Below are 13,397 nucleotides of genomic sequence, written 5' to 3'. Positions count from 1 at the left end.
TAATATATTATATTGAAAGATTATTTACTTGAATTTTATCACTATTATTTTACTATTCTATTGCCCGAGACGCACTCAAATATTTATTTTTCAAATGAAGTAGAATTTCATCATATTGAGGGTGATGAATGATTTGTTTCAAAATTGGTAGCCAATAACCAATGTGAACTCCCAATTGATGACCGAGTATGGTCATGTAATTAGCTCCAATATTGTATTATTTTATTTTATTTTGTTTTTATTTTTATGAGAAATAGACTTCATTTCATTCAATGAAACTAAAATTATAGCTGTGACTGATAAATATAGAAAAAAATTTAGATTACAAGCCAAACTAGCTCCAATGTATTGGGACTGAATGGGAAACCCTTAAAACAACTAATTAGACCTCTTTGGTTTTTTTTTTCTATTTGAGTCTTACTACTCATCATCCCTACACTATATACCACATTTTTTTTTTATAAAATTATTATTATTAATTTTTTTTTTATTTTTTTTAAACTTATTGAATTCTTCTACTCATTATCCATATAAAACATACGTTTGGTAAGAAAAAAACATAAAAATAAAAAATAAAAAGTGTGTTGTGTAAAAATAATGAATATAATTTTTCTTTCTATTTTAACCTTAAGCCCATTGTCCCTAAATTCGTTGAAGGCAGTTTGGGGTCACCAGTCACCTCCCATAATGGTGTGCTTTCCCTCGATATTTTGGAGATTCGGCCGGGGTGCTTGAAAAGGCTTAAGCACTAACATTGTATGCCTATCATAGGATCACCCTCTATCAATCGCTTAAGCTAAATACAAAATAAGAAGTCAACTACAGGAAGTGCAGCATATAATCATTGTTAGTGATGAAGCGCAAAGATACTTGAAATCAAAACAGAGTAAAATGCAAGAAAGACTCCAGAATGGCACAACATGTATGGCCCCTCAAAACATCTATATACCACATGTACACATTTAGCACTAAAAGAACCAAAGGCGATCAGTAAAGGCCATGAATGGATGAAACTAGCCATGGTAGCCAGTTTCCCCGCCAAAAGAATCTGGAACATGTCTGCTTCTGCCATGGCCTTGCATTGAGCCGCCGACTGGCTTCCAGGCGAAGGTCAAAGAATCTTTCGAGCCGTGCTGTGCCCTCCCATGGCCATTACTGGTATTAGCCCCAGATTTGATGCTCTGCCGCCATGTATTGTTCGTGTCATATTTCACGCCATTGCTAGAACGCCAGAAATTGTTGTTCGTCGACTGGGCTGTTGTTCCGCAGGGCCTGACCTGTGGTTTCAGGCTACTAGCAAAAGGAACAGGATGGCTGTAATGCTTTCTAGCTTCCCAACATGACCCCGGACACTTCTGTTCCACAAATGTTGAGCCAGGTACCATGGCTCCCTCGTTGATAGAAATTTTAGCAGGTGTGCTCTTAGTTTGTTCACTTCTATTGAAACTAGCATTCATTTTTCCTCTACCAGCAGTACTCCATCCGATACCAGCACCTTTGCAAATCATCTCAGGGAAAGATTCTGAAGTAAATCTCTTACTCCTACCATTGCCTTCATGTTTCGTTTTAGGTGACTGACTTGAAGCAGCATTCAAACTATTATCTTCTTTGTTATTACCCCATGGCTGCCACAACCTGTAACCAGTCTCATCCAAGTCACTTGTGCATCTACAAGATATAGGACCGAAAGAACAGGCACAACAAAACAGTAAGCAAGAACTGTTATATTGTTACCTATTGGTCGGTCTGTTAACCTGGACTTCATGCCAGAGTTGTGCATCCATGATATCAGATTCAGTAATTGTCTGCATACAAAATACTGTGGTTTTACAACGAATGGGTTGTTAACTTTTCTTCATCATGTTTATTTTCTTTAGCAGTAATCAACAGCAAGATAATATTAGTATTAGTTACAACCTGATCTACATATACTGGATTGAAGGGGAAAATTCGGATGATGATTAAACCTCCAAAGAATAGTATAATGAATATGAATTGCAGTCTTTCAATGTTACATGGAGATTGTTCTAAATGATGTCACAGACCAAAAAAGTATATGAATTTCAAAACTGAAAGTACCTTGTCTGGTACATTAACACCAGGAAGTAAACAAGGAATATGCATAAATCCACCAATCATCTCAAAACACACACATCTGCAACACAAGTTGAAGCAATATCAGATAGACACAAAGAAGAATAAAGTTACTGGGAAATGCCATTTCGTATCTTTTTTACTCACAAGATACCATCGTCTTCTATGTTGGTATACTGATCACGTAGACATATAAATCCACCAATCCCATCACTGACAGGTGCAAAGAGAAACAGTTAATTTAATCATGGGAGTACATCTGACATAAGTAATATAATGCAAAAAAAGAAGAAGCAAATATGATGTTAAACAAAGGCACATTTCCAGAGCTTCATAGATGCTCTACCAAATTTTCACTTAATTGTGTATAAACCAAACTTGATGAGGTCCAAATTAAACAAGAGCAAACAAAAATGGCCAAAGAAATATCTGTAACAAAGCAAGCTGAATATGAGTTTACACGTTCAAACCAAACATGATATACCCACTTCTTCCCTTAAATTCATAAGCAGTAAAACATGGAAGTACCAAAGATCGGCAACAGTTCTTCAATCCTTGGTAAATACACATGTAGCGGTATCAGTCTATGACTCTACAATCCAAGCTGGAGAAAGATGTAAACTAGCACATTAATCCACCAACCTCAAACTGGTATCTATATTGACCATTTCATTTGGATTTGGACGGAGTGAAAATATCTGTGAAGCCAACTTGTGCTTTCTACCAAGATATAACTGATCAATGCTGTTTCTGTTCCTCTCTGATTCAGCCTCCTTTTAAACATAAAGTATGAACAACTATCAAAATCAAGTCCCTTCAAAAGGTACTAAATTACCAATTCATGAAGCTATGATAAAACATATACCGACAAATTCTTCTCTAATTCTTTGGTTTCAGATAGAAGGCGTCCCTCATCTATAAAAGGAAGCTTGCATATTCCCTTGATGACAAACAGAAAATGAAACACTCTTAGATTTTGAGGAAAATAGGCATTTAAGATAAGTAAAAGAAACATAAGCAAACCTGCCATTGAAAACGTTTTCCATCTGTATCGATGTCAAAATCTAAGGAAAAAACAGAAGGAAATAAAATCAATTTATAGATAAAATTCATTGAATTAAACAAACTTTATAATTCGTGCCTCACCAGAAGGATACAAATCAATAATACTCGACTCCTCATCTGTCATAAGAGTCTGATATACTTTAGGAACTGCATGAGCACTACATGAGCACAAAATTCCAATTACTGGTGTTACCAATTATTATTAACATAGAAAAAAATCCAATAATAACAAAAAAATTAAAAGGAAAAGCAGACTTACCTCCTCGGAGGAAGGACAGCTAACAGCTGATCGAATGGTTTGAATGGAGAACCCTTTTCAAACTTCACTCTTACTTGTGCAAGTCCTTTCATATCTGAAGCAAATGGTGCATAGTGGTATGGATAAAACCTATAGCAAGTTTACATGTTGTTCAGTCACAAGTACAATTCATTGTATTATTATCAAGTAGCATTGTAATATATTCTTTACCATGTCCAAGATGGAACTCCTGAATAATAATACACAAGAACCCACAATATTCCTGTAGTGTAATTTGCAACCTTCATGTAATACACACCAAAGTGAGAAAAATGAGTGCATTAATTTAGTCTCAAAATATCACTATACTGATACAAACTCTACTTTCGGAGGGCACTGGGTGGGGGCAAAACAAAGGTCCAATTCAATTGGTTTGAGGAGCAAAGAACTAAACCCCGGGGACCTTTGAAAACTCAACACAAAGTTCATGGAAGCAAAAGCTCACTAATTCTCTCCTCCAGTTTTCAATATCCATGGAGCTTTCCGCAGAAAATTTTTCTTTGTAGTATCTTTGTTTCCAGCCAGCATTCCCAAACCTCACCTATATATGGTATGAGAATGAACCCATCAATCATCTCCAAGAACACAGATTCATAAATCTCCAATAGGAACTTTAGAAAAAGAAATAAATATCATTCGAGAGGCAGTGATTTCATACTTTGTCAGTACAATTTCCCTTCATATATAGGTCATTGTGCTTGCGGAGATTTGATTTTAATATTTCATTCAACTCTTTTGTATTTTCAACAATCTGCAAGACCAGGAAAGATATTAAGAAACTAAATAATCAGACCAATAAATTAAATATAACTAGGAAAGAAAAAAATTTGTCTGAGTATCTAACATACGATGCACCTACATATTCAAATAAGATAAATATATGATTGCCAAAAAGATATAAGGAATACCAAAAAGTAGAAGAAGCACAAAAAAAAAGTTATATTTTCTCTTAACACTGAAACAATATATAACAATCTATAAATTATATAGCTAAATATCATAAATTCCAAACAATAACTTTCTACCACAATTTAAACATTATCGTTCACCTTCAAAGTTATGGTCGTGGGAAAAGGTGAAAAGGAAGGTTAAAGAACTGTTGAAGAAACAAAAAAAGGAAAGTCATGAATTATCGGTTTATAAAGATTATATACCATTGTCTTTCAAAAATTTCTTGTGACTGAAGTTTTGGGCTAAAAAAGTCTTATCAAATCCATAAACACATGTTTTTGCAAATAAGTTTCTAAATTGTTTTAAAAGGGATAGAGGAGGGGGAAGTCCACATGTTGCTCCACACAACTTCAATGAAGATATAAACTACTACCTTTGACTATGAAAATAAAAGATCAAGTACAAACCAACCCTTTGTGAGATAAAATTGCGTTGTGGAACTGATGACTTACTTCGGAAGAATCAGCATCGTCAGACCCCAATGGAAATGAAACATTTTCTTCTGACACCATTGCTGAATCTCTAAAAGCTGGAGCTTTCTCGCTGAAAAAGACGCAAGAGCTATTCTTTGTACCAATCTCCATAATACGGCCACCATTATAGTCATCTTGCTAGAAAGGGATTCCATTTAGCATCAACAAGGTTAGTAGTTTTGAATCAACATGCACAAATATGCTAGTCCTGAATGAAATTTATTCAAAAAGAAAAAAATGACTCACATTATTGGCATAATTGCAAAGCCTTTTAAGTTGACGCTCACGCAATTCTGATCTTTTCTTGAAAATTCTCTCTTCATATGAGCCAACTAAAAGAATGAACTTCTCAACACGAGATAGTTTTACATAACCTTTTCTTTTATCTTCAGCAAGCTTTTGTACATAGAAACAGGAAAAATCATAAGTTTCACAGTACCACAGTATTCTATTAAAATAAAAATTGAGATTTTATTATATGTTACCCGACTCATGTCAACAAGATAGCCACCAAGGTTCTTGAACTCTTTCTTGTAAACAGCCATCAATAAATCAAGAGCTCCCTAAAGGTGAAGGTTACAAATAAATTCACCATTTAATTTTATCATTATTCAAAATAGAAAAATGAAATTAATTAATTAACTAAATGCTTTTGTAGGCATCAATATATTGCTTCTTTTGCATAATTTCATGAATAGCATCAGCATGGGAAAACTAGCTATCAATATCGCCATTTTAATTTAAAATAGTTGTTTCAAAAACTAGATACTTCCCATTTCTACTCTTGTACTTAACATTTCCAAGAACACAGAGACAACATGATTAAATAGCTTTCTTGTTAATACCTTTGCAAACTAAATTTAAGAAACAAAATAATTTCCTTCACACTAATCTATATGTTTCGATTCATCATTAGTAGTTCCCAAGCATCTCATGGGGTCTTCATTAGTGCAGGCTAAACAATTACTACCTCATGAATTTCTAATGAAGGCATGTGTGGTAGGAAATCATTTCCCACGAGAAAGCACATAAGTATGAAATCATCAACTATCCGCTCAAGATCAATTGTTAGATGCCCAGGAGGATCAGAATCATCTGATATTTTCATGTCAAGCTCCAAATACTCTCTGAATATCCATATATGTAGAAACTGCAAATATATCAGAAAAAATAATGTTTATGCATAATAATAAAAGCTTTCCAACTTAAATCAAGAATCAGAAAGGAAATGAAAGTTACTTGATAAGGCTTTTTAACCCAAAGCGCACTTGTATTGACCATATTAGAAGATTCATGGACCTGTTGCTGCCCATACTGAATCCAAGAACCCAAAAAAAATGAAGATTAAGGTCTCATGAAAATGATGCAATAACTATCATTCCCTGACTACCCTTTTTCAGTTTACTTATCTCCTAGAAACAATTCGGTCACTCTGGCCCCAATACAGTAACCCACCTCACAAATTGAGCAAATAAGTTAAAAAAAACTTCAAAACATGTTAACAGTAATTCTACTGATATGCCAAATACATATGCATCATAAAGAAGTTGTAACATCTCAATCTTGCACGCCAATTAATAAATCTGTAGGGGAATAGTCTCTAAATTTGCAACAGCTAGACTATAACTCACCTCTCTCAGAATAGAAAAGTGAACTTCATGCGTTGCTAAAGCAAGCATTATCAAATCCGCATCCTGCATGCCAATATCAGATGAAAACACCATTCATTTGAACTTTAAATTAGTTGATGGAAGATAAAACATATGCAGGGGAAGGGATCAAAGACAGGTACCAATAACGCAGATATAATTCTAAGCGACCACACAACAAGAAGAGGCATCAGAGTTCTCATACCAGACCATAAATGCAGTGCCTAGTATCTGGATTATACCCGGCAACCCTTCGCTGTTGGCGTACAAAAGACATGATTTTGTGTTCACCCTCACCAGGAACATTAGCGTCAGAAAGTATTACCTGTTTGAAGAATGAATCCAAAATAAAATGAATTAATTTAAGTGTAATGCACTGCATAGCTACTCGATTGGAAGTTTCTTCTCTAATAACGAAGTTCATATCCAACAACTGAGATTATATGATATAGTCAAAGACCAAACCTTGATGTCCTTCCAGCCTGGATCATTGTTTATACGTGAACTAATATAGCTTCTTAAGGCCTCTGACAATTTGTACATAAATTCCGTTCCTGGAGTAATTACATTTGAATCTTCAACTTCACATTCGTGTTTTGGAAGAACAGGTTTTCCTTCCATTTCAAACTGTTTTCTTAGTCTATCTTCCTCTGCTTCCTATATAGACAACAGGAACATAAAAGAACACAATCACATATCAAATAAAAAGTGTATATAAGTATACATATTTACAGGAAGTTGAAAGGGAGACCCACGGCAATTTCTCTGTCCTTCGCAGTCCAAAAACGTCTAGATCGTTGTTGATTCATTTTGGCCCGAGGGGCTACTCCATCTACGTACATATATAGAAAATTTTAGTACGTCAGATTAAAATACTACGCAGATCATATTGGGAAGAACTTCTAAGATTCAAACCGAACCGAGTTTCTAACGATATGATGAAAAAAAAGAAGCAAGCATACGCAGCTAAAGTAACTGGAGGAAGATGTTGAGTACGAATTAGAAACATCTCACCGATGGCCATATAAAGTAACTTCCGGGGTCTAACAATGCTGAAAAGGTGATCGATGTATAAAAATATGTTATTGAATACATCTTCGAATGTTTTCGGAGGGCAAGGCTGATGAAGAAAACATAGAAAAGAGAGTTATCAATAACCCTGAAGAGCGAAAATTTTCAGAGACAAATAATCATCAGCAACTTTTTCAAAACTCTACACATATTTTAGAACAGTACATTCCATCTAAAACTACTGATTGTCATTTTAATGAACAAAAAGTCTTTAATGGTAAAACATATCATGCATACATCATCTAAATGTGCGCATACTGTATGTAATGATGAGTAGAATAAAAAAAAAAAAAAAATGAATGAACAAACATGATCCTCTGGGTGGAAGCAAGGATGGATTATTCCATTCATATCGAGGTAGAGATGATCAAACTCAATGCCATTTGGGTTCGGCGAGGCCGTATCTATGCTAACTCCTCTCTCCTCGGTGGCTTCGACTACAGCTTTTGGATACTTCTTCATCAACCACCGATAGAACGCCGGCACACCCATCTAGATCCTCTCCCTCTCTCTCTCTCTTTCTCTCTCAGTATAGAAAAGAGACCGAACATGAACTCATGCAGGCGTACGATGGACTATGAAGTATGAACTTATTTGAAGAAGACACTCGAAAGTGTCAGAGAATGGGGAGAGTTACGAAGAGGCGAGGCGAGGCGAGGCGAGCGGCGAGCATGCATCTTTCCCAATTTTCACCGTTGGAGGTCAGAGGGCGTGTTTAATATGGATCACCCATTTACTTTTGATGGTTTTGCGTAATCATGATGCACAGAACCCAAAATGCAAAGCACTTGGGGGGAACTCTCGATCGAGAAATAGGCCGCCATTTCAATATAAACATTTCGTATTATTCCTTACCTCTACGTGGAAAAGATCAGGGTGAAGTAAAGGAGCCATGTTACTTCCAAGCGCATACCGACGTTTATGCGATTTATTTTTTTATTCAGAAAAAATTGAGAAAAGAATAAGATTCTTTATCTCGAAAATTATTTTTATTTTTAATTTATATCATTTTATTAAATAGATATCTTATATATTAATATTAGTGCACGAATTGATATACAAATTCGCAGGTAAAGAAAATTTTTTCAAAGACAAAACTTGAAAAATATACATATTTAAAGAGCAAAACTATTTTAAGAATTTTATACGTATAAGATAAATTTATAAATTAAATAAAATATGAATCTTTTCGTACAATGAAACTACTCAAAAAAGAATAATACTACTTTTATCACTTTATTCTATCGATTTGATTTTTTAATTTTTTTTATTTAATAATTAAGAAAGTATTTTTTAATAATATTATAATTTTTTTATTTTTTAAAAAAATATTTAAAAGTGTTAAAAAATAAATGTATGAAAAAGCAAAAAAAAAAAAAAAAAAAGAAAAAATCCTATAACTAACTGTAGTCGGGAGCGATGACTGTAGCACGATTCTTCAAAAAATTGATCTGCTCCAAATAAGCTTAAAAAAATATAATTTCAATTTATTTTTTAAGGAGTTTTTTCGTAATTTCCTTATAAAATACAAATGTAGCAGTTACGGCAACTTTACTCAATTGATAATAAAGTTTGAGAGAGTTGTTTAGATAGAAAAGTAATTTAATTAATCTCATTTTATTATTATAATTTTTAAAATTTTTATATAAAATATAATAAATAATTTAATTTTTTTGAATTTTAAATTAATAATAATATTAAAAAATAATATTTTATTTAATTCATTTAAAATTATTTCATCTTATCTCATTTTATTTCACTATCAATATGACTCCGGTCTCTAGCTTTATTAGTAGAATTTTCTTTTTTCCAAATTAGAGTCTATAACGTTATTAGAGGAATATATATATACATATATATATATATATATATATATATATACTCCTTTGACCTTTTGCTTTATACCACTTTAGTAAATGTCGATGGATAAATTGTGATGCCATTTGTTTATTCTGTCCGTTTGATCGGCTTATATATAATAAATGAGAAATGATAAACTATCAACTAATTTACTACTCAAACTACTATTGAATAAAATAATATATTTTTAAAATTTGATTTTGATTTTGATTTTGATTTTATTTTGATGTATGTAAAATTTGAAAAAAATTATATTTTATGAGGAAGTAGTAGATAAATTGTAGATTGATTGTTACGGTATCATTGTTCTAATATATATATATATATATATATATATATATATATATATATATTGTACTGTGATGAGATTAGGGTTTATTTGAGAACATAATTATTTTTAAATATTTTCAAACTACTTAATTTATTATTATTTATAAACTATATATTATTAATCACAAACTATTTTATTATTATTCACATATTATTTAAAATACTTCATAACGGAGCCGCATTGATTGAGTCATGTATAATTTGCATGCATGCATTACCTTTTGAATCACTATTAATTTATTTCTTGAATTATTAATCACTATTAATTATTTTTGCATTATCAAATTTGACATGATGACTTATTTTTATTTTTATTTGGTTTTATTTTTTTAAAATTAATTGAATTTTTCTACTCATTATATTGTGATATATAGTTGAATAAATTTTTTTTTTTATCTCATTTCATCATTAAAAAATATAAAACATAAAATATAAAATTCTCATATAAAATATAATTATCAATTTAATTTTTTTAAATTTTATAATAAAAATAAAATTATAATAATATTTTATATAAATTTTAATAAAATATTTACAACTCCATATGTACTTAATGACTATCAACTCCGTACGTAAATCTTTAATTTGCAGCTTTTTCTTTTTTATTACATTTTGAGTCACCATGATCTTAAAAGATAGAAGCAGTACATATTCCTTCGTCGGGACGTAAAGACATTTGAGGGCTAAATGCATGGCTTTCTCGTACTGAATTAAGGGCGAAGAAACCGTTTGATAATGGGACCTATGAAGACTAATGTCGTATAAATAAATACAAACTTTAAAATAAAAAAAAAAGTAATAATAAAATATAAAGTTAGGTAAAGAACATCCAACTCTCACGGACTCGCCAAGAGCCTAATGACATATATTCTGATTCTTCAAATGAAAAATTTGGATTCGAAATCTCCCATTTCATTGTATAAAAAAAAAATTCTCACAACCTCAGATACATTATTGTACATTAAATTACAAACTAACAGTTTAAATGCAATATATAAAATAAATTAGCAATGCTTGGTACATTAAACTTTGAAGCCAAAAATGCGTTCTAATGTCCTCAATCTTCATGAATCACATCTTCTATGCAAGTTGCAAGCTTTCCTCCATTTAGTTCAAGCACAGCCTACAGAGATAGCATCAGATCATTTCTTGTACCCTAGTCCTCCCCAGATAGAACAGAGATAACATTAGAGACTAGAGTGCCACAAATGTTTTATCTTTAGTAAGTAAATCTGAAAAATGTTGTCTATGCAAGCATCCATTCATATATGAAAATCGAGATAGCATCATAGATGCTCTACTTGGCAACCAGAAAAAATGTTAGAAAGGAAAAGAGCTCTGAAAAATGTGAGTAAATATGAAAAATGTGATCTATGTCATATGTGATAGGTTGAGAATCTGAGAATATAATTTACAGCCACAGGCCCACAAATACCCCAAATAACAGTTAACTGGCCTTCTCATATTTTCTATCATTGAGATGTACTAACAATATAATAAATTAACAATCCCTCAATAAAATAAACCACCAGAAATATCACTAAAGATGCATACAAATTTCAGCAAACTTAGAAAAAAGTCTACAGTCTATACATGCAATGAAGTCCATTTATGCACTATACCTGCATACACTAATTTGAAAACACCAACTTTAACAAAATCAGCATGACACCAACATGCATACACTAATACACACTAAAAATAATTAAGCTAATTTTTAATCTCTTGCATGATTACTCAATTACTTTTAACTTAGTAATATTGTCAATGAATGTTTGACAAGAATGCAAAATTTAATTTGCCTCAACAAAGTTTACTGGTGATTTTCAATAGTTGCAATAACACTTAATATCATATGTGATATGCACTAACACAAAATAACAATCAATCAAATAAAATAAACCATCAGAGATAACATTAGAGTCTAGAAATCTCATTGAGATTAAGATAGCATCATAGAGAGAGTATCATACAAACTATCAATTGTATCATACAAACTATCAATTGTCATATAAGATAATAAACCAATAATTAAGACTTAAGATGCATACAAAACTGAAATATGCAATTTCCCTTTTTTTCATCCACTTTCAAGAGCATTTTTTTTTTTTAATGTTGGTATCTGAAATCTTTTGAGCTTGACCAAAACTAAACACAAACATCTAGTAATGAGTATATTTTAGTAACCTAATCATGAATAAATTTGTCCATTTAGTTATGAATAAATCTGCCAATAATATGGAAGGCAATGCTTAAGCATGAAATTGGGTAAATATCATGTAATGAAAAATCACTCATATATATGTCAGTAATTTCGATACTATCATTTATATTCCAAGCATTCTATCCATATATACATAGCTTCTATATCAAAAGAGAAAGCTCATATCACCTTTCAATAGTACCCTATCACAACATTTAGAGTCTTAGCATAATAATTACATGGTGCTATTAGCATTCCTTGTGTCTCTTCATTAATCAACTTTAAAACTCCACTCTCCTGCATCCAACAATGTGATGAACAATGAGGTAAGTATTAATGGATTAAGATATCACCAGAAATGCCACAATTAGGTTTACCATATAATGTTCAAATAAATACCTACCATATACATTAAGGTGACAAGCTGGATATATTCACCTAACTATCAGTTCTACTCTCATTTCTTTTTAATTCTAACTATGGTGCACATAGTCAGTACTTAGGAGCCTTGGTTAGACAAAATAAAGTAAAAGATACCAAGCAGGAGAGAACAACCCTTGTACATTAGAATATATATGATATTATATCACAGTATGACATTACGTTAGAATATGATATCATATCACAAAATGATATAATATGCATGATTATAGCATAAAGGGAAAATCCTACTGCAATCTGAGATCAAATGTAATTAAAATCTCTTGCAAATTTAAACTTAAATTTTAACAACTATTTAGGCCAAGTATCTACTTTCTCCTCCTTAACAATTCCCTATAAACATAGCTTTTGAATATAGTAAAAAGGTAAGCAAAAAGGTTTGCTCCTGGAATGTAAGGTACTATATCAATCATATACTACAGTAATAAAATGACAAATTGCAACCAACAAAAGCAGTTTCAAATATATAAGCCTACCCAATCATGCATACCAATTTCAACTCCTAAATCTAACACCCAGCCATCAAAACAAGTTCCAATTTTTACCAAATTGAAATATTCACACAAAAAATATGATATGACTTGGCCATCATGCATGTTAAACTATATACAAAAACAAATTGCGTAGGAATAGTACCTCTCAATATTTGGTGGCCCCATAATTGCATTACTGTCCCTCTTGTATGGAACCATATGGCTGAAGCAGCTTACCATGTTGAAATTACAAGTAAACTAATCCATTCCTCTCAAAACACTCTTTTTGTTTAGACATAGAGTGGACATTTTCAACAATAGTCTCTAAAAAAGCTAGAACCAATTGAGGAGGTCGGATCAATATTTTTTGCCCTCAAAAGAGGGTAAGCAAAAGGCCTTACACTTAAGCAACATTAGCCTCCTAACATGGCCATTCAAAAAACAAAAAGTCAAAAAACTGCCCAAATATTAGTTAGCTCCCTGAGTCTC

At 32.0% G+C, this 13,397-nt stretch overlaps 1 protein-coding gene across 5 annotated transcripts; it reads right to left on the bottom strand.

The window, feature by feature from the left end:
• Window positions 1–880: 880 nt before the first annotated feature.
• LOC121239752 (5'-3' exoribonuclease 3-like) lies at window positions 881–8,287 on the bottom strand. Of its 5 annotated transcripts, none has more exons than XM_041137058.1 (23): window positions 7,911–8,287; window positions 7,545–7,650; window positions 7,286–7,362; window positions 6,996–7,187; window positions 6,736–6,855; window positions 6,513–6,575; window positions 6,121–6,195; window positions 5,852–6,031; window positions 5,367–5,444; window positions 5,128–5,277; window positions 4,861–5,019; window positions 4,116–4,208; window positions 3,903–3,998; window positions 3,629–3,699; window positions 3,419–3,547; window positions 3,241–3,317; window positions 3,118–3,158; window positions 2,960–3,034; window positions 2,737–2,867; window positions 2,242–2,307; window positions 2,080–2,155; window positions 1,735–1,805; window positions 881–1,635 (listed from the first exon to the last, which is right to left on the bottom strand). In XM_041137058.1, exons 1-23 carry the CDS (start codon window positions 8,091–8,093, stop codon window positions 1,014–1,016), a joined length of 2,931 nt encoding a protein of 976 aa, XP_040992992.1. In that variant the 5' UTR covers window positions 8,094–8,287; the 3' UTR covers window positions 881–1,013. The 5 variants fall into 5 exon arrangements, with proteins under 5 accessions (XP_040992992.1, XP_040992993.1, XP_040992994.1 ...); XM_041137061.1 differs by having other exon boundaries at window positions 1,454–1,635; window positions 1,735–1,819; XM_041137059.1 differs by lacking the exon at window positions 2,242–2,307.
• Window positions 8,288–13,397: the final 5,110 nt, after the last annotated feature.

Source organism: Juglans microcarpa x Juglans regia, chromosome 7D (genome assembly GCF_004785595.1).
Source record: "Juglans microcarpa x Juglans regia isolate MS1-56 chromosome 7D, Jm3101_v1.0, whole genome shotgun sequence".
Taxonomy (NCBI): domain Eukaryota; kingdom Viridiplantae; phylum Streptophyta; class Magnoliopsida; order Fagales; family Juglandaceae; genus Juglans; species Juglans microcarpa x Juglans regia.
Note: the sequence above shows the minus strand (reverse complement) of the source record. Positions and strands in the feature narration are given on the sequence as shown.

Bases quoted from the DNA above. Each gene is read 5' to 3' on its own strand.
- LOC121239752 (XM_041137058.1), bottom strand. From the start codon at position 8,093: ATGGGTGTGCCGGCGTTCTATCGGTGGTTGATGAAGAAGTATCCAAAA. The intron at 7,363-7,544 runs GTGAGATGTTTC...ATATGTACGTAG, and splicing joins GTTACTTTATATGGCCATCG to ATGGAGTAGCCCCTCGGGCC. The intron at 6,856-6,995 runs GTTTGGTCTTTG...TTCTTCAAACAG, and splicing joins CAGGCTGGAAGGACATCAAG to GTAATACTTTCTGACGCTAA.